The sequence below is a fragment of the Hakea prostrata genome, chromosome 7 (genome assembly GCF_041222555.1).
Source record: "Hakea prostrata isolate BN-2017 chromosome 7, UWA_Hpros_2, whole genome shotgun sequence".
In the NCBI taxonomy this organism is placed as follows: Eukaryota; Viridiplantae; Streptophyta; class Magnoliopsida; order Proteales; family Proteaceae; genus Hakea; species Hakea prostrata.
Window position 1 is genome coordinate 10,335,245 of NC_142606.1, and position 25,236 is coordinate 10,360,480.

Consider the following 25,236-nt stretch of genomic DNA (forward strand, 5'->3'; position numbering starts at 1 on the left):
GCCTTGAAGGCTTATTGACCCAACACACTAATGCAAATTAAGACCCCACAATAACCAAAGCACGAAAGCATGAGACAATTGCACTCCTCCCTGTAAATCAAATATTCCCATCGAACTTGCATATACACATGTTCTCATTGTCCACAAACCCTCCAAATGAGCCAATTGAGTTCGAAATCAACCATGAAAGGTATTAGATTGGGTTTGATTAATCGTTGAATTGACGACTCTTTACTAGAATTAGGATCATCTATTTTTAAGAGTAATGGATAATCCTTCATTGACGTCTCCTCCACATATTGTGGAGAGTGGTCCACTTCCAAACGGTAACCCCTCGAAATGTATGGTAGTAAAGGTCAATGGAGAGTTACCAAGACATGAAACAACCTAATATATCTACATCTTCTATAATTCCTGCCTCACTCAAAATGTATGGTAAATAAAGGTCAAGGAACAATTAATTACCGAGACATGACACAACCTAATGGATCTACATCCTTAATAATTCCCCCCTTATGCAAGATCCTGTAATTTGTATGTAGGACTGTGACACATGGTAGTAATAATCCAATTGTCATAATAGAATCCAATTAGAAACTGAATCTAATAATTCCCTAAAATTAAGCCTTTAAAAAAGAGAAGAAACAAAATTGAGAGAAATTTTAAGAATCATTAGATTTAATTAAGAATTATTAGATAATTAAATGTCATATACGAAAATACTAAATACGGGGGAATTTCATTCTCATCCCACGGATTATATACTTTTAAGTCTCCTTTTTTTTTTTTTTTTTCCTGAAAAAAGAAAAAGAAAAAACTTATTTCGAACACATAAATTTTTATACATTAAATCATTAAAAATTTGATTATAAGAAGTCGTAGCGCATCAATGCACCTAACTTTACTTAGAAACGCGTGTTCTAAGCGTCAACCAGGCATTTCTCTCGCCAGGGCATCAGAGCTGTTGAAAGGTCAAACTAAACAAGCTTCTAGAAGAATCCTAGCCCTATGCTAACAAGGATATATTTGTCTTTTCGCATGTAATTCTTCATAATTTTCCCCTTTTCTTTCCTAATAAGAGTCTCGGCTTTAAAAGGCACTGGTTCTCTGGCGCCTGAGTGCTTTCGAAATCGGCGAACAGGAAACCCTAAAGTTTCGTGAGGAGCAATGGCAACGTTTGAGGAAGCTCCACCAGGCAATTCTAAGGCTGGAGAAAAGATTTTCAAGACCAAATGTGCTCAGTGCCACACAGTAGAGAAGGGTGCTGGACACAAGCAAGGTTGGATTCTTTAATCTGATCCCGTTTTGTTTGTAGATTTATTTGGATATATGTGAATTGGACATTGATCTTCAACCTTATATCTTGCGTGAACTCTCTAAATTCCGTCGGTTTTAATGATCGTTCTCTCATTTAGATGTTTTCATCTGATCTTGCTGATCTATGGTCTTCCGACGATGCTTTATTTTTGCTGTTGTGCGAAAGATGTTCTTTATGTTTGAGGCTGATTTGCGAATGCTGTTGATTCTTTTGACTAGTGCCACAATTAAGCGTATTCATGTTTATCTGGCTTCTTCTCTGCTGAGGTACTCGGTACTGAGATCTGGGATTGAATGGGATGTCGGTAAACAGATTTAGTTATTAATCAAATATATTTCTCATCATTTATGATTTCTTTTGACGTGTTTGGAGCGGAATGATTGGTGTTTGTGATGTCCTACCATCTAGAAAGTTTCTATGTTAATCGTTTATTTAACTTGACATGATTCTACCTTGTCGTCTTCAATGGAATAGTTTGTGTTTTTTTTTTTTTTAATTTTTTAATTTGCAGGATTTCTTTGGCTTACATAGGTTTTGGGTCAGTACGTGGTTGGGGTTCAGTTTTCTTAATGTTTATAATGTTGCTTGATGTTCATATCACATATTTCTTCTTTTCTCTATGTGCTTTGTTTGTATATTATTTTCTTCTCTGCCTGTATCTATTGAGTGAAGGGGTTACATGACCTAGTACAATTTACCAGATTCTTTTTGTGCCTAAACATCACTGATTCATTTGGCTGACCAGTCTTAGGGTGCCACATAGAAATTGTCCAGACCATAATATGTATATGATGGACCATAGAAAATATTGTAATAGTTTTGAGGTTTGAGAATCTTATTTAATATTTAGTTCTTGTTCTAGCGTTTTTTTACATTATGTTAGAATAGTGTATGGCAATTGAAATTCTATTGGTATTATTCTTGTTATACGTACGCCATGGGTTTCATTATATAGGAAATTAAAAATTCTATTGGTATTATTCTTGTTATACGTCCTGCCATGTGTTTCATTATATAGGAAATTAAGAATAATGTCCATAATTGTTGAATTTCTTGCCATTTGATCTGGTTCACAAGGTGTTTATCTTATGAATGTCATATTGAAATTCTTTTTGTTATAGTTCCTGCCATATGTTATGTGATTATTAAAAAATGAGCCCTTTTTTTATTCTTTACCCAAATAGGCTGCAGTTATTTTTTTTGCCCTCTGGTTTGTCGTGTCTAAATTGTGAGCATGTACAGGACCCAATCTGAATGGTCTATTTGGAAGACAGTCTGGGACAACTGCTGGGTACTCTTACTCTGCTGCTAACAAGAACAAGGCTGTTAATTGGGAAGAGAATACACTGTACGAATACTTGCTTAACCCTAAAAAGGTATTAGTGTTCCCTTACCACTACTAAGTGAATCAGTGTCGATAATCTTCTACTGTGATGTTGCTTTAACTTGGTTTTTGTTCTGGAGTTACTGTATAACGTCTTGCACATACTCCTTTACACTTGGTCATGATAAGGTGAAGGATAAGACCCATCAAGCCTCCCAACGTGTGGCTAGTTTATGGGTCTGCCACATGGTATTTAGTATTGCAGTCTGTTTGGTGCTGAACGCATTTCAGTGAGGTGCCATTTGGGTCACATATAGAAGGAAAGTTGACACTCAAATTCAATCATAGGGTAGGTGTCTTACCTGCCTTGTAATAGCAGGTTCAACATCTTTATCAAGTGGTTCAGAAACTTTATTATTGTGGGTGGCATCTTTATTCTAATGCTCTGGTTTTTGTTTTATACCAACTTAAATATTTTTAGCAAAATTTAGTCTCTTTTATTAAGAGGAAGGGAAAAGCAGGTTTGACAGAATATGCTAGCCATCGTAGGTAGCTGGTTGTAGTTTTGTAGAAGGGCTGGGAAAAAAGGGATTTTTTTCTTCTTCCTTTTCTCTTTTGTAACTTTTAGCAATTGAATTGACTTGATTATGACTGCATTTTTCTCCCGTTGAGAATGGTTTTGGAGCAATGGTCCTTGAGATCGTGTGTCCAACCTAACTAACGATTGGAAAATGAACCAAAAAAAAAAATCAGGTTAATTCATTTGCTTAGATCTCTGAACATGCGTATATAATTCTCCATGAGCATGGAATCTTTTTTTTTCCTTCGGGGTAAACTCCATGAGCATGAAATCAGTCGAAGCATGTTTGGTGTACCTACTTCCAATGGCAAATGCAATTCTATCAGTGTTGGGATTGAATGGCTTGCTGTGCCTTGAGGAGAATAATGTGTTCGAGTTCTTTGTATTAATACGAATAAGATGAGAAATTGATAGTTTCACTTTGGCGCTTGTGTATCTTCTCTAGTTGCATTGGATTGTTAAGTTTTCTGTTTTTCTTCGCTTGCAGTACATCCCAGGCACAAAGATGGTTTTCCCTGGACTTAAGAAGCCACAAGATCGTGTTGATCTCATTGCATATCTCAAGGAATCCACAGCATGAGTGATTCTTGGACAGTTTAGCTCCATTCATTTTGCGGCAATTAAAGGATGGCTTGTTGCAGAGACGGATAAGAAACTAGAAATATTTTTTTTTTCATAATAAGACCACCACCAGGGTGTGCTATAGCAGAGTAATTGTCTCTTTGGAAAGAGGGAACTGCCTCCGGTTTACGGTTTACAATTTAAATTCAATATGAAATTGTACCTCAATTCTTGAAGATTCTTTTCCTCTGGTACTTCAAGGATGGTTTGCTTCTATTGCTTAATTGTTTAGTTTTGTTACGGCTTTTCAAGTTAAATGGGATTGACAAATTACATACGTTATAGTTTTGAATTATGGATCAACTGACCCCTGGCACAATGGGGTTACAGCAGAACTGGAAGATGAGCGACCCAACAGAAATTGAGTCGAGATCCTCTATTGGCAGGGTAAAGCTCTATGCTTCCCTTACCTTTCCACCACATGTCGATGTGAAGCTTACTTTGGGTTTTGTTTCTGATTTATTGTGTCAGCACTTAGAGGATGTTATTGTGCGGTAGAGAGGTGTGAAAGGAGAGATCCTCTCTCTATCATCCCTGACGGATAAAAGATTTAGACTCTGATTCTATGACTTGATCAGACCTGTCCGAGTCTTTAAGATGGATTCTCTGACCTATGCCTTCTTGTCTTAATTCGCAAAGAATGGAGCAAGGTGCCTTGAGCCTATGTTGTCGACTCTTTTGGTTGGTGCCCACTTGGCATTGGCCTTGTTGCTGGAGAAAATCTTTCCTGGTTAGAAGGCTCAATAGTGCTGTTCTGGCTAGGGCTCTGCTGGATCTGTCATCGTTTGGACACTCAAGCCGAGGTTGGCAAGCTGAAAATTGGATTAGAACACTTCTGCCTACTGTTGTTTTCTGTTCTTCCAAATTTGATAATCAGGTTACGGTAATCCATTCTTGGTACGAGACTAGAACTGTTTATAGTTTCTTCATAAAGTGAAACTGAAGCAAATCAAGAGTCAGAGTTAGGGGATACTGCTTTAAACAATTTCTACCTATTAAGTTTCTTTTAACTTTCCACACTAGGTACTCCAGATTTCATCAAAGACAGGTTCAGGAGAGAGATCCCACGCACTCATGTGCTAAAAGAATACCCTGACGTACCATTCTCTCAACCCTGATCAGAACAAATACATTTCAATCACAAAAAGACTTGAAAGACAACAATTGGATGTGAAGATTCACCTCCAAAGTCGAGGGAAGTGCAAATTGCACAGAAGGGCAGGTCACAGCAGCTTGTACTGTGATTAGGCAAGCCTCATAGAGCTCCATTTATTTGTCCAACCCAAGTTGAGGATAATGACTAGTCCACATCAAGCTTCCGGTTACCCAATGAATCACAAGCAATAACTCCTCAGAGCTTTGTTGAGCTCTTTAGTTTATTTTCCAACTTGAATCAGCATTTCTGGCGCACTTTCCTCTTCAAGGTGAATTAACAGCTGCCATGTTCTTGAACTTCAAATATGAACAGTTTAAATGCAATACCAGGAAAATAAAAACATACACAAAATTTTATAGAGGCATTGCTTTTATAAAAAATAAAAAAAAGGCACGAAGTACCCATAAAAAAAACAATAAATACAGAATTAACTTATGATCCAATCAGCTTCTTCACATGTGGACTTCAAATTGTTTCTAAGTTATACACAATATGTAACTTCTTCATGATTAGCGAAAAGGAAGGGAAAAATTTACCAAGATCATTTAATTCTTTAACGTCAGATCCTACAATGTTGTTAAATTTGGATCCTTAAGTTATGAGCCATTGCAAGAGTGAACTTCCAACATTAAGTGGTAGAACAGATGGGGATTCTTGAAGATGAGCTTGGAAATGAGTTGATTATTTTGTGGCAATCACAAAATACCTGAGGGATTCCTGGTGATAGTTGCCTGTCTGAGGAGCCAAAGAAACGCCCAGCCACTCACTTTGATAAGAGAGCATCTTTGTGTTCATCTCTTCTCCATCACACAGAAGGGACTTATTAGTGTGGTTGAAATGATTGCATGAGGGTGCTCCCAGCCTCCTTAAGAGTCTTAACTCATGTCTACCAACTTGAAATATATACTCTTGATTGGGTAAGCCACAATTTTGAACTCAACATAGTCACATTCTGCTTCTTTTTGGAATAAAATTTGGTCAACTAATCACCAATAATCACCACAAGAACAAATACCGTTTTTGAAGTGGTGGAACCGGTGGGCATCTCTCATGATAATCTCTCGACCCACCTGCTTGGAAATAAGTTTTGTCACCGTGTGACAATCACAACATATTCGGAGGTTCTTGGTAATCCTGATAACTGTTCCAGGAGCCGTGTTAATAAGAGAGAAAGCAATGGCCAAGCGCTCACTATGATCCCAAAGCATCTGCTGCTTCACCTCTTCATCAACGTCATATAACACAGAACTAGTATCAGGGGTGTACCCAGCCTCTTCGAGTTGCCCACGTAAGTCTTTCAACTTGGTATATATACTCTCTGACTGAGGGTGTGACTTATCACCAACTACAAAACAATGAACTAAGTTTTCCAACTCAACATAACTGCATCCTGGTTGTTTCTTCAGCCCTTTTGATCTTACAATGGCTCTAACTCTTTCCACATCTTTCCATCTTTTCTCCACTGCATATATGTTCGCAAGAGTAATGTAAGGAACAACAGCTTTGGGGTTCAAATTAAAAGCATTCAGGGCTACAATCTCTGCTAGATTGACATTATGGTGGACTCGACAAGCAAACAGAAGTGAAGTCCATATGTCAAGGGTAGGTTTTACTTCCATTGTTTTGATCAACTTATATGCTTCGTCTAAACGTCCTGCCCGGCCAAGCAGATCCACCACACAAGAATAATGCTCAACTTTATGATCCATATTGTATTCCTTTGCAATTTTGTAGAAAATATCAATTCCTTGATCCACTAACCCTGCATGGCTGCATGCTGACAAAACTGATGTGAAGGTAACCTCATCTGGCCTAATATTCTTTGCCACCATTTTATTAAAAACAGCCAAAGCCTCCATTCCCTTCCCATGTAGCCCATATCCAGCAATCATGGCACTACACGAAATCAAGTTTTTTTCAGGCATCTCCTCAAAAACTTGACATGAACAACCCAAGCTCCCGCATTTGGCATACATATTTATAAGTGCAGTTCCCACAATAGTACATGTAGCAAATCCTTCTCTAGTGAGCAGTGCATGAACTGACATGCCAAATTGCAAAGCTGTAATTTGATCACAAGCTCCAAGTACAGCCATCAAAGTAACTTGATCAGGCTCTATACCTTCCAAAAGTAATTGCTTGAAAAGTTTCAGACTTTCAAAAGCATCTCCATTCCAAGAATAACCAAAAATCATGGAATTAAATGAGATGGTATCTCTCTCAAACATCTCAAATAACCACCTTGCATAAACCACAGAATTACAGTTACAGTATACATAAATGAGTGAGTTTAGCACAGAACTATTAAGTCCATAATTTTTTCGAATAACATAACCATGTATTTGTCTACCCAGCTGCAATGCGCATACATTGGCACAAGCAGGGAGGACAGACACCAATGTTGTACAATCAGCTCTTGCTCCAGATCTACACATCAGACCAAAAATTGCTAAAGCCTCCTCTGGGTCACCATTTTTAGTGTACCCAGAAATAATCGTGTTCCAAGAAGTTAAGTCTCTCATTGGCATTCTATCAAACAGTTTTCTAGCAGCGTCCATTTCCCCAAGTTTCGAATACATAGACAGGAAAGAATTACCCACATAGATGTCAGATTCAAACCCACGAGTCACTATCTCAGAATGTATCTTCCTTCCAATTTCTACATCCAACAGATCACCACAAGCCTTGAGAACGAAAGGGTAAGTAAAATTATCTGCCTTTTGCCCAAACCACAACATGTCACGGTACAGAGCAAGGGAATCCAAAGGAAAACCACTGCAGGCATAGCCACGGATCATGCAATTCAACAAGAATGAGTTTTTCAGTACAATATCATTGAATATAACACGGGCTTCACTCATGCTACCACAGACTGCATAAAAAGCAGAAAGTTTGGTGTTTAGGTAAGTATTTTCAACGAGAAGCCCCGAAGTAATCATGTTGGCGTGAAGCTTCTTGCCTTTATGGTATGATTTGGAGTTGGTATATGACTGTAATAGAGTTCCACATTGCAGCGAAGTAAGATAATTTGGCTGAGCTTTTCCTTCAACGAGTTGGGTGGTGAACGAGTCGATTTGAAAGAGACATTGGAGAATTCTCTGGGGTTTGAAGGGTTTACGAATAAGGACGCCATTCATGAAGGAGGATGAGATTCTGCACTGGAATTTCAGGTTCGGTAGGATGAAGAAGTTCCTGTGTTCCTTATTTCCGTTGAAGGACCTATTTCCTGCTTTTCAGCATCCAAGCCCCCATACTTTTTTAAATCCATTCTATTGCACTCTTTTAATTGAATTCCAGAATTGCCTCGTTAATTCATTTAATTCCAGAATACCCTCGTTTTGAGACTCTTAAGTATATTCCCCCCCCCCAAATTGATAGCTTTATCTAAGGGAGAAAATAACTACTTATTTATACAAGATTTTGCCCTAATAATCAGTGTTTTTTTAGAAGGTTTCAAATTCTGCTTAGAAATCAGTTTGATAATCCACCATGTGTTTTTATTTTATTTATTTATTTTTGTTGCCCTAATAATCGAAGCTTTTGACCAGTGTTGGGGGGGGTTTTTTGTCATCCAAAAGGTTTCAAATTCTACTAAGAAATCAGTTTGATAATCCACCATGGTTTTTTATTTTAAAAAACATCAAAATGAGTTTTGATTGTTTCTAAAATAAATATACTTTTTAAAATATTTGATAAAACTTGTTTTTGAAAATGAAAACACCATCCATTGGATTTTAGGGGAGTTCTTATCTCTATAATGCCGAATTTCATAAATACCCTCTCTAAATTCTTCCACTTAAATTTAGTCCACCCAACTTTAATTTCTAAGAAAAAGAGGCAACAATAAATAATTGTTGCGTCATAACTATTTCTTGAAGCAGAAGTTTTCATAAATTTCAATGTATATTTCAAAAATCACGTGAAATAAAACAGTTTTATCGAACACTTTTAGGTCAATTTTATTGATTGTTGAAGCAAGAAACACCAGAAATTGTTTTCTGACAGTTTATCAAACGGATCCTTGATTACCATGTTTCTAACCCTCCTTCAGAACTTCATAACAACTACATTTTGTCATTAGCTTGTTCAGTTATTTTGGATAATCATTAGTCACTGATATTGTTCACATATTTTGTTAAGATAAGTGTGACTGTGCTTAATGGCCCAATGTTGAGATCGTGGCCCAGGCCACACCTTCAAATATCATAGTTCCATCAGCTTTCTTTTCCAAGATGAGTTCATGCAAGGGCAGAAGTATTGAATTGAAGGGTGAAGGATTATAACGAGCCAGGGGGGATCAGCACTCGAGATCTCGAAATATAAACCCTTTCATTGATGGGCTTCAATCGAGACGACTCGTAACACAAGCCAAGTGCAAGTTAGATTGCCAGTTGGTCATCCTGGTCCACCTGGATAAACCAATCTCTTTATTTTCTTGGTAAAGTTAAAGCAAAATAAAATGAAATACAACACATGAAATGGCCAATGTTGGACCTTGAATCCAATGAATCTTCATGATGGCAGCATAAGCTTTTATCATTCAACATGTACTCTGCAGTTCCATCTACTTCTGATAATTGATGTACTGGATGGTAGGTAGAATATCAGTGCAACAGCAACCTTCAAAGTTAACTGAAACCTACAGTTTTGAAACCCAACCACAGCCTCTACTTCCAGGTGAAAAGGAAGTTGCACAAGCTGGATCTTAGACATTGAATGCTGCTACAATGGTCACGTTAAGCATTACAAGAATCTTATTCGGGTAATAAATGGTACATGTTCTGTATATATCTCCAAAGTTCAACTCTCATTTGAGTGCGACAAGCATTCTATTTAAGTTTTCGATAATGCAACAGAAAACCGATGTACAAGGCGTGCAAACCTACCTTGTTGAGACCGACTTTAAAAGGGTCATCAGCATTAAGGCTTGCATCAACCATCTTTAAACTGCTATCCAACCTGAACTTGAAAAATAACCAGTGGATTCACCCTCTACTTAAAATTTCAGCCCATATGTTTTTCAAAACAAGCAACTGTGCCCCCTGCTTGAGTCCTTCGACATCATTCACAATGTTACTCCTGTTGTGGCCGACGTAGCCCTGGTATCTGCAAAAGGATTGAAATCAATGAACAGCAAGTTATAAATCACATTCAACTAATTACATTAAAAAATAATAAAAAGAAAAATAAAATAAAATCGACCAGCAGAAAAGCATGCAAAATGAAGTGTATCCACAAAGTACAGTGAGAGTAAGGTGAGGCACAGAAGACACAAAACACTCTCAGGTTGGGTCTAGTGTGTAGGGTCTGCTACAGAGTTATGAGTAGTGAATAATGCAGTTGGTCAGGGTATAAATTTGTCAGTCATGCCTTATGAAGTCTAAGTAGCTCTTTCGCTTACAAAACACATTCTCCTGTTTGTGCCTCGGGGAAAGGGGGGAAAAAAAGATTTACCAGGTTGGTTTATCATTACCATAAAACATAATTTCCCAACGAACAGGTTGATTGTTGTCACCTAGGGTCTTGGTTCTCCTTTATTGCCGGCTAGTTGGTTGTAGCCTAGTTTTGGTCACCCCTACATTCAGGGAGTGTTGCTCCTAGGGTTTAGTTTTTGCTTCTGTTCTTGTACATTCTCCCTTTCCCCTTCGGGGTCCTTTGGTAATGAAATTCTTTATTCATCCCCCAAAAAAAGAAGCTTAGTTTCACATCATGGGGTCAAGGTGATATCCTTTTGGTTCCTTGCTGCTTTGGCCTTTTTCTAGCTTTCTAGGCTCCAAATAGAGAATATATATGAAGGAGAATGCTACCTGATCATGCGCCACATGCGCCAGGTGGGCGACCACACCCAGATACAATAGTCACTTGGGCACCCCAGAATTTAACTCCTTCCCATGTAGAAGTGAAATTCCAAGGCATATTGCATCTACATGTGATTACGCATAATTATTACTTTTTTTCCCTTTTAAAAATTGTCAGATCTCACTCACCAGCACAAGCATTTACATTTTACATCATTTTAATGACCAGAGGTGTCAAATATTCTTGCACATGTTCTGTTCTTCTTTCTCTATTTACCTTTTTTTTTTTTGGGTAGATCTTTCTCTATTTACCCGTTCATTTCTATATTGTGAATGTATGTGCATCAATAGATCCATTACTATTTCAAAATTCCCTGTTTTATATCTTTAAAGGTAGCTAATATTTTCTTTTCTGTTTTTGGCAATGTGCTGTGTTCAGCTAGTCAATTCTAAAAACAGGACCATATAAAGCAAACTGATATGGTTCAGACTGTCTCTTTTCATTAAATTGTAATTAGTTAATGGAGTAGGAGAGTTAGTAGACATAGCCTTTTTTTCTGTACAACCTGGTAAGTTTACAATTTACAGCTAGGTGATCTGTTATACTAAATTTTCAATACAGGTTCAGCTAGTCAGTTCTGAAATAGCACTATTCAAGCAATGACCTCCATTATTTATCAATATGGGTTCAGCTGGTAAGTTCTGAAATAGGACCATATCAAGCGATGACCTCCTGATGTGAACAAGGTTGACCACCCCTATAACTGGGCACAAAACCTAGGCCCAAAAGGCCCAATCCAGTGCTGGTCAAATACCCCAGGGGTATATCCTTACATTTCCAACAACATACAAAAGTTCTAGTTTGGCTATTGGATGCTGGATGCTTATTATTGCATCACTAACTCCATTTGGGATAAAACTTGATATGTGAGTGGCGCTGGGACCTCCTTATCCACACAATTTAGCCACTAACCGCCCTGTATATTTACATTCATTACCAACAACTTGCCTCAAAACAACCATCCAATAGCTTGCATGAGCAAGATCTTACTAGTTCATTTCAAAGAGATTGAAACAGTACAACACCAACATGTAGCTTGAAGAAAATTCATTATTTTTGGTTTAAAAGAAAAAGGGATGACCTGGAGGCAAATAAGAGGACACTTCTGAAAATTCTAATTGATTTAGATAACAAAATAAACTAGTGAAGAATTCAATATTGTAAGGGAACCAATTCACATGGGGTGAGCACTAACCTCAATGCCACGGGGACCAATTCGATTACGAGAGAGAAAGTTCAGTACAAGAGAAGCAAATTCATCAGGAACATCTTCCTGCATTGTTTAGGGGGGGGTATAAATTAACCAACTAATGTAAAGAAACACACGAACACAGAGAGTGAGAGAGAGAGAGAGAGAGAGAGAGAGAGAGACCTGTATAGCATGCCCGGTGTGTCGCACAACTACCATTTGAAACTTGCCTTGCATTTGTCCTATTGTAAGAGTTCTGTTGAAAACAATGCAAAGATTCTTCAGCATAACTGAAAATTTTGTTACAGGTTCACTATTTCAAGTAGGTCACAAGCTTCATCAAATCCAAAAGAGCACTAAACTATGTTTAGAAGAAGCTACATTTAAGGAAGTATATAGCAGAATGTGACATACAGAGTACACTACCAACCTAGTGTACAAAACCAAGCCACCATATTTGGTGTTATCTTTTTACAATTTAAAAGGATACAGTATGTTTAGAACTACTTAATTAAAGTATCTCTCAGCCAGGTGTGCGACCCGGGTCGAACACCGGATTAGTCAGGGCAAAGCCTTGGAACCGGGGTTGGCAACCAAAAAAAAAAAAAAAAAAAAAGTATCTCTGAAGTTTTAGGCCAAATTATGGCTATTTGACCACAAAATGGGCGGCTGAAACATGCAGATTTTCCGTTGCATTTCAACTGATACCCAAAATTCATTTTTTCAACAGGGTTGAAACCAAAATCTCCAACCTTGGTCATTATAATCATAGAAATCAATATGTGAGTACTTACAGATTCTTTTTTTTTTTTTTTTCCTAATTTAAATTTATGCAACTTCTCCACTTCTGAAGTTAATATAATCAAAATCTAACTTTATTTTACAGCAGCTTTCAGATTTCACCTGGAGCTAGCAAGGTGCAAAAAAATCATACCAGCTTTTTGGAGCAAGAAGATGACCAGATAAATGTGACATAAATCAAACAAGAAATGAAAGATCAGTTTGACAACTCTAGGTTCTCAGAGGCAATAGAAAAAAGTGCCAAGACAACCATGATGAGATTATTAGTATAAAACAGTTTCATGAAAAAAAAATACTCCATGTCCAAAAATATTATTGAAGAAAATTTTTCAAAACACTGGAATAAGTGCTGCAGAGTACCTGTCAAGTCTATCAGTTCCAGCCAACAGTAAAAGCTTTGGCACAGGACAAGACAAGAACTTTTCAGAAAGACCCTCGTACCTGGAATATTAGGTAGAGATTTTTCAGGTTTGTAATCAATGCGTTCGATTGCATTAACTTTTTTACACACATTCAAATGTGGACAGAAATTACTAAAACACAAGCAAATGGAAATAAACTCATCTATCTAATTTTATATACACACATCAAGAACTCATGATATGTAACCATTTTAACTAAAACTTCAGCCAACAAAGCATAGACATCCAAGCTTCACTAAGGAAGGAGGGCAATGGAATGAAAGGGGCAGCTACCAACTTCCAAATTGACCGTAAATTTTGTTTCCTCACTTTTTCATGAATTCAGGCATTGTAAATGTTAACAAAAGCACCAACTAACTTGAGGAAAGAAACAGATTCAACAAGCTTAACACATCAAGCTTACAAGCAACACAATAGAACAAGGAAGCTCTCAGGAAGAGCCAAAAATAGGCAGGCAAGAACTCCCCCAAACCCCCTAACTCAAAAATCCCAATTCTACTAGCTAACACAACAAGATGATAGCACATATAAATATTCCTCCAGACCTATTTCCAAATCCTGAACTAAAACATAAATTCTAAACAGTACTTGAAAGAAAGATTTAATCATACCAGCCTCTCCAATAACTTTCGGTTTCTTCTAGCCGTGTTCGGTATGTATAACTGCAAAGCACTTAAAAGTCAGGATTTACTTGTTCAATGTATAATGTGAGGCACTTTAAGCACAGAGAAATACCAGATATATACATAAAATTTATCCAAATCTAAATTGTCAATGAACCAAGGGCATTGAGAGGGCAACCTAAGAACTTGGGCACCAGGTACCCGCTTAGGCATACTTTGGCACCCTAGTAAACTTTTTATGTTTCCATTATATTTAGTGTAGTAATAATATAATTATGCTTATAGGATTACAGCAACTATAATATATATTGAACCTATGCAGTGATTACAATTACATAAAACATGATAACAACATTGCGGAAACAACATCATGTAAGAAACAATATCATTCCTCTTTTTCTTTGGGTAATGAGAAATGATATCATTCAGATGGGAACAAAAACAAACATATGAGAAGAGAACTAGGGAAGTGGACTAGCAAAGTTAGATTTCTTTCTTCTTCTACTTTTTTTTTTCCTTGTGCCACTAAGGCTCTCTTTGGTATAGTTTAAATTTATGATTACTTGACTTATAAACATAAATAGATGCATTTGGTATGATTAATGGCCCCTGTTCCTCATTAAATAAATCAATTTAAACATAAAATCATAAATTGATAAATTGATAAATAGATCAAGAGCTGTTTATGATTTATCACCATAAACTACTAATTTTTTTTATGGAGGTACCATTAATGAACACGTGCAGAATTACTACTAGAGTAGGGGTAAAAAGGTCAAATTAAAACAAAACCTTGTTTTTCTCTTTCTCTAACCTCCACATTGCTCCCATCCTCAGTTTAACAATATTTTAAGAATACTAAAACTACCCAAACCAATAAAAGCTAGCCAAAATCAAAAATAAAGCCGATATATATTTTTACAAGGTAAACCAAAAATCGGACTGATGATGCATAATTATATTGTTCACCAAACGGTACCAAACCTATTTCTTGTTGTATAATATATTATATGTAGTAGTAACCAAACGAAAATTGTTTATCACTCATTATCGTAATTGATTATTCATAAATAGGTCATAAATATAAACAATGCCAAAGAGAGCCTAATGATCACATGCTTCTCACCTAAACACACATTTGTACACAACCAATAAAAATATAAGAAGCATTATTTACAAATAAAAAGAAACCTAGGTTAAATAGAAATTGACCGCACCTTGTTAAGTTAGACAAAGGTGAGCCACTGCCCAGCCTTGGAAACCACCCAGATGCCTAGAGGTGACCTTGACAACTATGACCCAATACTAATGTGATACAGTGGAGGGCATAACTTCTGGAAACAGCCTCTCTGCAAAAGCAGGGTTAAGGCTGTGTACATTATGAACCTCCCCAGTGTGGAAGCCTCATGCACCGGTACACCCTTTTCAAGTGGAGGGGCAAAACTGACTGCTATGGAAAAATAAAGTTCTCACCATTTCTTTGAATCATCATACTTCAATGTTGATGGAATAGAAAGACGAGCAGACTCAATGTTCCTCAGAGAGCCACCCTTCACGCTCCATTCAATCTGAGTAGAAATTTCATTTCAAATACATCAAACAGATTAAACCAGTTCCCATATCCAAAAATAACTGTTTATTAGATGAGTGCAATTAAAACTATTCTCAGGAGGGACAAAGTAACAAACTTTAACAAATTGACCTAATTCATATGGTACCATACTTAAAGATAAAGATTTGCTTTATCACTGGATTAGGAGTGGCAAATAATAAGACAAATCTGGGTCCAGGACTGCAGGTTGAACATGCTACGTTCATGAGTCTATCGCTATCTGCCAACCTGGAAGAGTTCAGATGTCCCATCCGACATTATTTTAATTGCTCGTTTCTTTCTCAGATGGCCATCTGGTTCTAATCCAATTTTTAAAGCTCTTCTCAGGAAGAAAATAGTAACAAGCCTTAACTAATTGACCTGATTCATGTGGTACGTATTTTAAGACAAGATTTGCTATTATCACTGGATTAGGAGTGGCAACTAATAAAACAAATCTGGCTCCAGGACTGCAGTTGAACATGCTACAAATATCGCTATCTGCCAACCTGAAAGAGTTCAGATGTCCTATCCAACATCTTTTTAATTGCTCTTTTCTTTCTCAGATGGCCATCTGGTTCTGATCCGAGTTCTCAAATTTCAAGCTAGTTGGAAGGAGATTTAGTACCAATTGTCAACTTTTAAGTCAAAAGGGTTTTAATATAAATAGAACAAAGACAGAATATAACGCATGTGACTTCAGTAACATCAAACCTGATAATGCAACCCAATAATGCTGAGCAAAAAAGTAATGATAGGAAGGTATTCAAGGTAAATATTCGAGATACATCCACCAGAAAGAATATTCTAGGTACCAGGCTCAATCATAAATAAAGGAGGAGAAATGGAGTATGATGCTGCAGAAAGAAATTAGCAAATGATGAAGTGGTAAGGTGCATCCAGAGTGTTGTGTGATCAAAGAATTCCTTCAAAACTAAAACAAAAGTTTTATAGGGCAGTCAAATAAATAGGCATGATGCATGAAGCTGATTGTGGCAGTACGAGAACAACATATAGATAAACTTAGTGTAGCTGAGATAAAAATGTTGAGATGGGCAGGTGAAACAAAAAGGAATTAACAAATAATTAGAGCTACATTAGGAGTAGCTCCAATTGATGTGCAACAGAAACCTTTAGCTTCTTCAGTACAAAGGAATAACTAAATTCAAATTGACACGTGCAACAGAAACCTTTAGATTCTTCAGTACAAAGGAATGACTAAATTCAAATTGAAGGAGCGATAAAAGCCAGGGTAGGCCAAATTGCCTAAGATGGCTGTAGGAGAAGCACTAAAGAAAGACATGCATAAGTTAGGACTAGAACCAAGTCCATTCAAATAGAGCTGATTGGAGGAAAAGGAAACATGTAGTTTGTAGTCAACCCAATTTAGTTGGAGAGTTAAGCTGAACTGAATTCACTTATTTGCCAGATTTTTTGTCCAACCCAGTGAAAACCGGGTCTATCTACACAAAATAAAAGTCTGGTGTCCAAGACCAAGTTTAGACTAGCACAACCTAATCTGAATTTAAAATGCAAAGAATCTCACAGAAACACTTCAAAAAAAATTTGGAAAATGCATTCATGAAACTGCAAGTATGGCATGAACCACTACATGTACACATAGATTTTAGACTTGATACTGGACACAATCACACGCTGAATTGGAATGACTAAAACCATCTATTACACAAATTTTGAGAATAAAAAATAAAAAATAACACACTTCCCATCAGCTATTGTTCATACCAATGACTAGCAAAATGAAGAGTATACCATGTGTAACTTTAATTACACTAGAAAGGCTAATGAGGTGGTGAAAATCGATGAGAGGGAAATTCCCAAAAATTAGCTTTTAGGCATCTAGGAGACTAGGATCAATCATAAATGTATCATAAATGAAGTCACACAGAAGATATTTCACATAAAAATTAAAATAGGATTAATGAAATGAAGAGGAGCATCTGGAGTGCTATTCAATCAATGTATTAGTTTAAAAGGAAAATTTATAACAGAAATACGACACATTAGAATGTATGGTGTGGAATGTGAGGTAGCTATAGTTCTCCAGATAGGCTCAGCGTAGCTGAGCTGAAATATGTGTCAAAACTATGATGGATAAAGTAAAGAATGATGAAATTAGAGGTAATATGGGAGTAACTTCAGTACTTGATAAGCTATAAGAAAGTCAGTTGAGGTGGCATGGCCATGTTCAACGGCTTCAAATGCTCCAGTATGGAGGAGTGATTTGATTCGAACTGAAGAAGCTAAAAGAGCCAAGGGCAAACCTATTATAAGAATGGGAACATTGGTGAGCATAGACATCATAGCTGAGGCCATGTATCAAGTATAACCTAAAATAGAGCCAATTGAAGGGTAAGGATTCATGTAGCCGAGTAAAGCCAAAACCATTTAGCTGGGACAAAGGCTGAGTTGTTGCTCCATAGCACAGACCATCAAGAAATTGAGTACCGAGTTAGGTCACTGAAGTGATTTAGGAAAATGGTGGATGGATGTTGTGATAAGAGAAATAACAAGATAAGAAGGTTGGCTACAGGATAGAGTGGAAAATAAAGGTGAGAGTTAAAAGGAAATAAGTAGACAGGATAAAGGAATGGTAGATACCGCTTTTTCAAGGGTGTGAAAATGCTGCATTCTGTTTGATAGGATCTTTTGCATGTGAATCAGTGAAGCCATGGCTGTTCCCTGCAGTTCACTTACTGATCAGTAAAGCTGCCATCTAGCAAATATTTTCAGGAACTTTAAAATGATTTCCCCAACATAACAAACCTCTACAACATCTACAACAATCAGCCCAGCCAAGCTTGAAATTGCTTTCCTTGCAGCAACGTGCACTGCAACTGAACCTCCCATACTGAAAACAGGCAGTGATTAACATGAATCCAAGTCAACATGAATGATACAATGCAAGGAGAATCAAAAGGTGCTACCTATTCCTCTAGTAAATTTTTTTAATCAAGTTGGAAGAATTAAAATCACCATCAACAATCCCTTCTACAAAATCACTTGAGATTAGTAAAAACATATCCATGTTGTACACTACCATTTTCTTAAGTGTGTGGCAAGCACTATTGCGCATTGAGGCTTAAATCACAGACCATGACATAGATCATATTCAGAACAAACAGCATGTTTGCAATGCTCCATACTGCAATGAATTATTTTAACTACATGACTTTGGTATAGTTAGGAATACAGCAACCCCAATATCAGGTTAGGAAAAAAGCATTGAAGAGAGAAATATTTTGACCATCAAAGAACAAACAGTTAATTACATGAATACAAATTGATAGACCAAGAAGCAACTGAAAGACCACTTAACTCATTATGCCAATAAAGATTTAAAAGATAAAAAAACACATGTTCCCGAATTTTCTTGGCCTCAGGAAGTCATTTTAGTACCCACACAAACCTAAGAGACCACACAAACCATTTCGTAAGTATGCCCTAGAAGTTCAGGAAAAAATGTAACTTTAAGTTCTGCTTGTCCTCATTAATTCTATCTTTTCAGTTTTCATAACAAGAAAATTATATGGCTAGTCTATAGGGCTGAGGAGCTGAGGTGCCCCCCCCCCTCTCATATATTATGCCCAATTCCAGACTACTTAGAATTGTCGAGCATAATGTGAACCATTCATACAGATTATCTAAAACACTAATTAATGTTCCTCGTCTTCCCCCAAGAAGAGAAGGAAAAAAGAAAAAACTAAAAGCAATCATAAGCCCTGAATTAACACTAGAATTTAAAGGGAAGAAACCTGTGGCCAACAAGCACAACTGCAGGAGGAGTCTCCCCATAGACTATCTTCAAAACAGCTAAAACATCATCGCATAGAATCTGCAAATAATAATGTGCCATTTTATTTTCATGAATGGTGATGATTTATAGGAATCAAATCAAACTAGCCAGTTTCAAGATACGATAAAAAAACAAAAGGATAAAGCATTCTTGGTGGAACTCATTGTCCAGTAATATCCACCTCGATAGATAGGTCTAAATCATTTTCCGTGCATGATTTCCCATGTCCTCTCAAGTCCACAGCAACTACCTGAGCCTTCTCCTTAATCTTACTTGCTGCCAAGGCAAACGAAAGTCTGACAATGAAGTAATAATTTCAATAAGTATACCATGAAAAGAGCTTCAAAACAACACACAGAAGCTTGAGAAAACAACAAAACAATAATTACTAGAGCAGAAAATGTTACAAATAATTTATACATAAAAACAAGGGTACCTCGGGCTATAGGTCAATGGCTTTGGACCCTTAGATCTTTTCCTGGTAACACTATTTGTGACACAATAGGCAATTTAGTGTTCAGGGCTGTGCTTACTCATTGGATGGAGAGTAACCTTAGATATGAACCTCCAACTCTAGGACTCTAGACTTGGTTTGGAAAGCCATCCAGTTTGATGTTACTTCCAAGATTCAGTCCCTCCCCCACCCCCATGTTTTAGACACCCAAGGAACAAGCTTATAGTTACCTGGGGGTCTAAGTGCTACTGTTTCGCAGAATCTCCAGCATGGTTGTCAAAGTGGCAAGGCGACCAAAGCAATTGGGGTTCCGCTTAGGCGATTAAGCAACAAAGCGGTGGCTATGCGGCAATAAGGCGACCAAAACAGTTGGGTCAAAATTTTTCAATACAACTACTTTCTATAATAAGCTAAACAAACATTCAATGGTCACATTCATAAAAAAAAAAAAAAAAGCATTCAACAATCATAATTATGAAAAATTATTCAAAAAAAAAACACAAACATAAGTTCATCTCATCAAACCATGCTTGTCAAAGCGTCCGCCTAGGCATTTACTGATTCATTGATTCTTGATGTTGAGTATGGCTCATGCTTCACATTCTATTGCTAACAAGGTTGTGGGGGCACCACCCCCGGAGCAAAAAATTGGTTCTATGTCACTTTGGGCCCTGGAGATCCTTTGCAGATTGGGCATCAATTAAGCGGTTCAAAACAAGGCAATTGAAAAACTGCCTTGCCACCTAGGCGGACACTTTGACAACCATGCTCTCAAGTGGTTGTGGCTCCTTAATCCCAAACCACCCCCTTCTTTTCTCATCCTTCTACTCCTCCTTGGGGTTTGGTAATGATAATTTTCTTCATCTTAAAAAGAAACCATATGTGAAGCTACTACCAGAATATTAACTCAAACCACACGCCTTTGTTAACAAACATTCCAAACTGAAAAAGGAAAAATAATAAAAGTACGTGTACGACAACTAGTTGAGTTGGCTCTATAGGATGATTTGATGATCAAATAGCCTCTTGACCAAGAGGTTTTTAGCTAACACAATGATCTGAAAAGGTTTATAAACCCTAAGACACATTGATCTGTTTTCCAAAGCCCAATCAAGAAATATCTGTTCAACAAACCCAAAACATGCTTTAAAAGGTGGGCAGGAGTCGCAATCCAAAAGGGAAACCCCAATAAATATACAGCATGCAATAAATGGTCTTCTACCAATCAAATTTATGGACCAACACCTAATACCATACTCAACACGTGTGCGATGCCACAACATTTACATCAATTAGCACCTTCTTAGTTGCAACTGGAATTTAATGTGGCGGGTGGGGTGTCAACTGCCATTCTACCATATTAAGTTTATCATCTGAACATGGCAGCACTGTTCATATAAAATATCACTTATGACATATTCAGCTCCAATGGTAATACCAATTCACACAGGATACAAGATGTACAGTTCACAAGTTATTATTTAGAAAACTTTATTGATGAAGATAAATACAAAGCTACAGTTTTCAACAGCCTTTTTAACTCACGAACAGGGACAGACAATGTAATAACAATACATGTTGATGTTTGAAATTGGACATAGAGGCATATACCCTGAATAACCACCTCCGTGCAGACAAAAAACAACTGGTCCTTCAGATCCTGCTACATATATATGAAATACCTATTTTGAGAGAGAGGGGGGAAAAAAGAGTATATGATTAGGATTAGAGAAATTTTAAACTCATATATCTATTTAAGTAATCAACATAGAACAAATACTCACATCATTTGAACCTGGGATGCAAATATCCTCCTCTCGATCAAAATAGCCAGACCATTCTAAAGGAGAATATTTTTGTAAAGAAGTCCTACATGCATATTATCAACTTTGTGAGATGAATAACCCCCAGTTAACTGAGGGGGAGGGGTAATAGTATAAACACAGAATACATTGACAATTGCAAAAAATTTACATGAACACAAGGTAATCACAAGACTTTTGAGGAATTTTCTTTTTCAAACAAATGCAATAGTCTGAAAGTCACAAAGAAAATGTCAGGATGCTATTTTGCTATTTTGAAATGCATCATCAACGAGTTTTAAAGGATTTAAACACCCTAGTCTTACCAACCACTTATCGACTACTATTGACGCCATGACATGACAAAGCCAATTCTTAGAAGAACATTATCTACTTAGTTGACTATTTGTAGCTTAAGAAAACATATTGGTTGATATGAATAATAAACACCCAATTATGGTTAAGGGACACCCAAAAAAAAAAACAGACGGGTAACTATTACTTGCTAATTCAGCAGCTTTACACAGATTAAGGAGTTGGCACTTAAATCCCATTGCAATATGATTTGGCTAAATTATGCAAACCATACCAATTTATATAATCTCAAAGTCCGAACAGTTGCAATACAAGGTCTCAGAGGTAAATCTATTTTATATTTTCTTTTTCTTTTATAAGAAACAAAAAAAGGTAACCCATATGAATATTAAGGAGAAGCGGGGGCAGGGCCTAAGATAACCTTAAGACAAAGAAAGGCATGTTTAGCTTAGATCTGACCACTACTATGACATCAAATAGAGCTAGTTGGAGATCTAGGACCCATGCAAACAACTTAATGTAGTTGGACTTTGTATCATAATGTCATTGTTGTACGAACAACCCTTAGAGACAGTAAGCAAAACATCAGGCTGTCTTCCCCCCATCCCATCCTCTGCTCCTCCTTGCAAACAACTTCTCTGGCTCCCCTCGAAAAATTTCCTCTTCTCCACTGCTTCTGCACGGAACCATGTCCGTAGCCCTTCCCCTCCTGTCCCTCAAGGCAAGCCTACTTGGTTCAAAGGCAATATCCCCATCAAGCCTTTACTGTTTGGAGACCCTCTCCCTCTACCCCCCCATCCACACCCTCCTTATTCACAGTTCCATCCCTGTCAACCCCTCCTATATCTTCTGCTCTGAGTCTCAATGCTCTGAGTTTGAGACGACCTCAAACCTTTTCTTTGCCTATCCTTTCTCTCGCCCCATTTGTATCCTTGCCCTTTCCTCTATTTGGCCTAGATTTAGGCGCCCTTAGCCCCTAGACACTAACTGCCGTTGGTTTGGTTCTACCTTTGGAGGCTCTTCAATTGCCAACTCTCTTTGGAAGCTTCTTCTAGGGGCCTGCCTTACGCACATTTGGATGAAATATAACTTCCATAGATGGAGAAACTACCAAATCCCGAGCCACATACAAGATTCGGAAAGCCGTTTGTAATGATGTTAGCTCTATGATTTCTTTTTTGCCCATAAATCTCTTGTTGATACCCTAAAGAACATGCTCATTGTGTTACCTGGGGTCTTGATAACTCTATCATCTATCCTAGTTTCTTCCAGGTCTTCTTAGCATAGTTCCCCCCCCCCCTTCTTTGTCCCCCCTTATACTTTCCCCTTCGCTCCACGGTGTTTATAACATATTCATATATTCATCCAAAAACAGTTCGATGTTCTAGAGTTTGCGTCTGATGTCTGTCTGTCCCCCATCCCCATTATTTCCTTTTCGAACGAAAGTTTTTGGGAAAGAAAAATTGTAGAATGGCTAGTACTGTTAAGAAAAGTTTCATGCAGTGAATATCATCACAAATAATAGCAAAATCAAATTAATTTTCTTTTGATTTCAAACTTTGCATAGTTTCTCATATTCAATAAACCCGAAGGAATCGTTTCACAAAACATCTTCCAAAGTAAACAACCAAAATTTTCTCAGAACCGATCGTTTGTGTCCCGTGGTGATACCCAACCAAATCCAAATAGACATTTAAAGGGAAATCCATAAGTTGAGAATCAATATTACAGACAAGAGAACAAAAATTAGAGAGGCGGTCAAAACTTACTGCGTTGCTGGACGAGTGGGAATGCGAGAAAAAGCAGAAACATTTTGAGTTTCTTCCTCCGAAGTATCTTCCGGAAGAGAAGTGAGGCCCGAAGTGTCCATCTTTAAGGGGAAATTTTTCTGAAGAGTTAGAATTACATCTGTTTTACCAACTCATAGTTTTATTCTTGCCGTGTTCAGACAGATGCTTTGAGAATTCCATGCTATAATACTCTTTAGTTTTACTTTACCCACTAAATTATTAAAATAAAATAAAATATGTATACATATATACTCTTGCTAGGTTTTTTTTTAACCCAAAAAAATGCTAGGTTTATTTACGGGATTACAGAGTCGGCCCGCGTCGGGTTTCTACATCCCATGCGGTCTCTATTAAGATTTTGACACGTAGTTTTTTTAGTAGACCATAAAGTGAGAAAAAAATCACAACAGCAGTGCAGCACCATAATTTGATATGTATCATATTCTTAATAAACGGCTCAGATTAGAAGGCAGAGTTTTAAGTGAAACTAACCCATCTTATGAGTCTATGACCCGTTTTTACCCGGTCCAAATATGGTTGCTGAGGATATTTTCTTTACATTTTTCTCCTATCGTATTCCTCTCAGTCTGTTTCATCATGAGGATTCAAGGGAGAACCTCCGTTTTCCTGTGGTTGCTGCAGTACGCGATTGCTGTTGCACCTTCTTTAGTTTCTTTGTTATTTGGCATCATCGAGTCGTGACTATAGTTCCGACGCCTGGGAACAGTAGACAAGTAAAGACGCTCAACGATTCCATCTCTTCGATCTTTCAATTCGATTATGTGATTAAAGAACCAACAACGATTGTCGTGTCTATCAAAGTCCAAACATCCACACCTGGATCCCTTAAGATGGATCTAAAAGCATCATAATCCATTATACGGCAACCTTTTAATCAACACTCAAGAGAGTTTCCGATCTACAAATGTCACCTCACGATATCGATTTTGTATGCAAAATTTATTGAAAAGTACCAAATAATAACCTACAGATCCATCAGATCTACAACTACTAACCATTTATAAATTACTCTCTATCTTATCAACATCAAACCTAACCATGGATTACAGGTCGCAAGAAACACAACCAGAAACATCATCTGCATCTCTTTTTCATCGTCAACCACCGATAACGAAAACCAGAGGTAGATCTAGCCGTAAAACAATCGCAGACGACGCTAATAATCGCCGAAACAATCCAAATTAGAGAAATCCGTCACCGTTTGTAAAGTATCAGGCATCAAGGACGAAGCAAAAAAATCCCGCAGAAAAATGGACATAATCCCTAGCGACCAAATCGGGTTTTTTTTTTTTTTTGGTTAAAACGGGTCATAAGATGGGTCATTTTAATTTAAAACTCTGCCTTCAAATCTGAGCCGATTGTTAAGAATATGCGACGTGTTAAATTGTGGTGCTCCGTGTCACACACCTAGTGGTGGGTGAATCTCCCAACGGGGATTTTTTGCATCCACAAGCATTAGATACCGGAACCTTGCTTAAGCGGACTAAACTGCTTACCCCTTGAACCAACCCCGTTGGTACTTATTTTCTTTTCTAATGCTAACATTTTTATCT

The 25,236-nt window shown here is 37.3% G+C and overlaps 2 protein-coding genes and 1 pseudogene across 2 annotated transcripts; 1 reads left to right on the top strand and 2 right to left on the bottom strand.

Moving 5' to 3' along the window:
* Positions 1 to 1,079: 1,079 nt before the first annotated feature.
* Positions 1,080 to 4,127, top strand: LOC149009652 (cytochrome c). The gene is made up of 3 exons (XM_089162051.1): positions 1,080 to 1,279; positions 2,561 to 2,694; positions 3,710 to 4,127. Exons 1-3 carry the CDS (start codon positions 1,168 to 1,170, stop codon positions 3,800 to 3,802), a joined length of 339 nt encoding a protein of 112 aa, XP_089018177.1. The 5' UTR covers positions 1,080 to 1,167; the 3' UTR covers positions 3,803 to 4,127.
* Positions 4,128 to 5,124: 997 nt separating this feature from the next.
* On the bottom strand, positions 5,125 to 8,209 carry LOC149009653 (putative pentatricopeptide repeat-containing protein At3g11460, mitochondrial pseudogene; annotated as a pseudogene).
* A 1,775-nt stretch (positions 8,210 to 9,984) lies between these two features.
* On the bottom strand, positions 9,985 to 23,834 carry LOC149009654 (esterase/lipase/thioesterase family protein). The gene is made up of 13 exons (XM_089161315.1): positions 23,642 to 23,834; positions 21,540 to 21,624; positions 21,367 to 21,437; positions 19,483 to 19,597; positions 19,261 to 19,340; positions 18,272 to 18,356; positions 18,107 to 18,187; positions 15,367 to 15,461; positions 13,882 to 13,932; positions 13,209 to 13,289; positions 12,231 to 12,303; positions 12,054 to 12,131; positions 9,985 to 10,105 (listed from the first exon to the last, which is right to left on the bottom strand). Exons 1-13 carry the CDS (start codon positions 23,740 to 23,742, stop codon positions 10,073 to 10,075), a joined length of 1,029 nt encoding a protein of 342 aa, XP_089017441.1. The 5' UTR covers positions 23,743 to 23,834; the 3' UTR covers positions 9,985 to 10,072.
* Between the last annotated feature and the right edge of the window lie 1,402 nt (positions 23,835 to 25,236).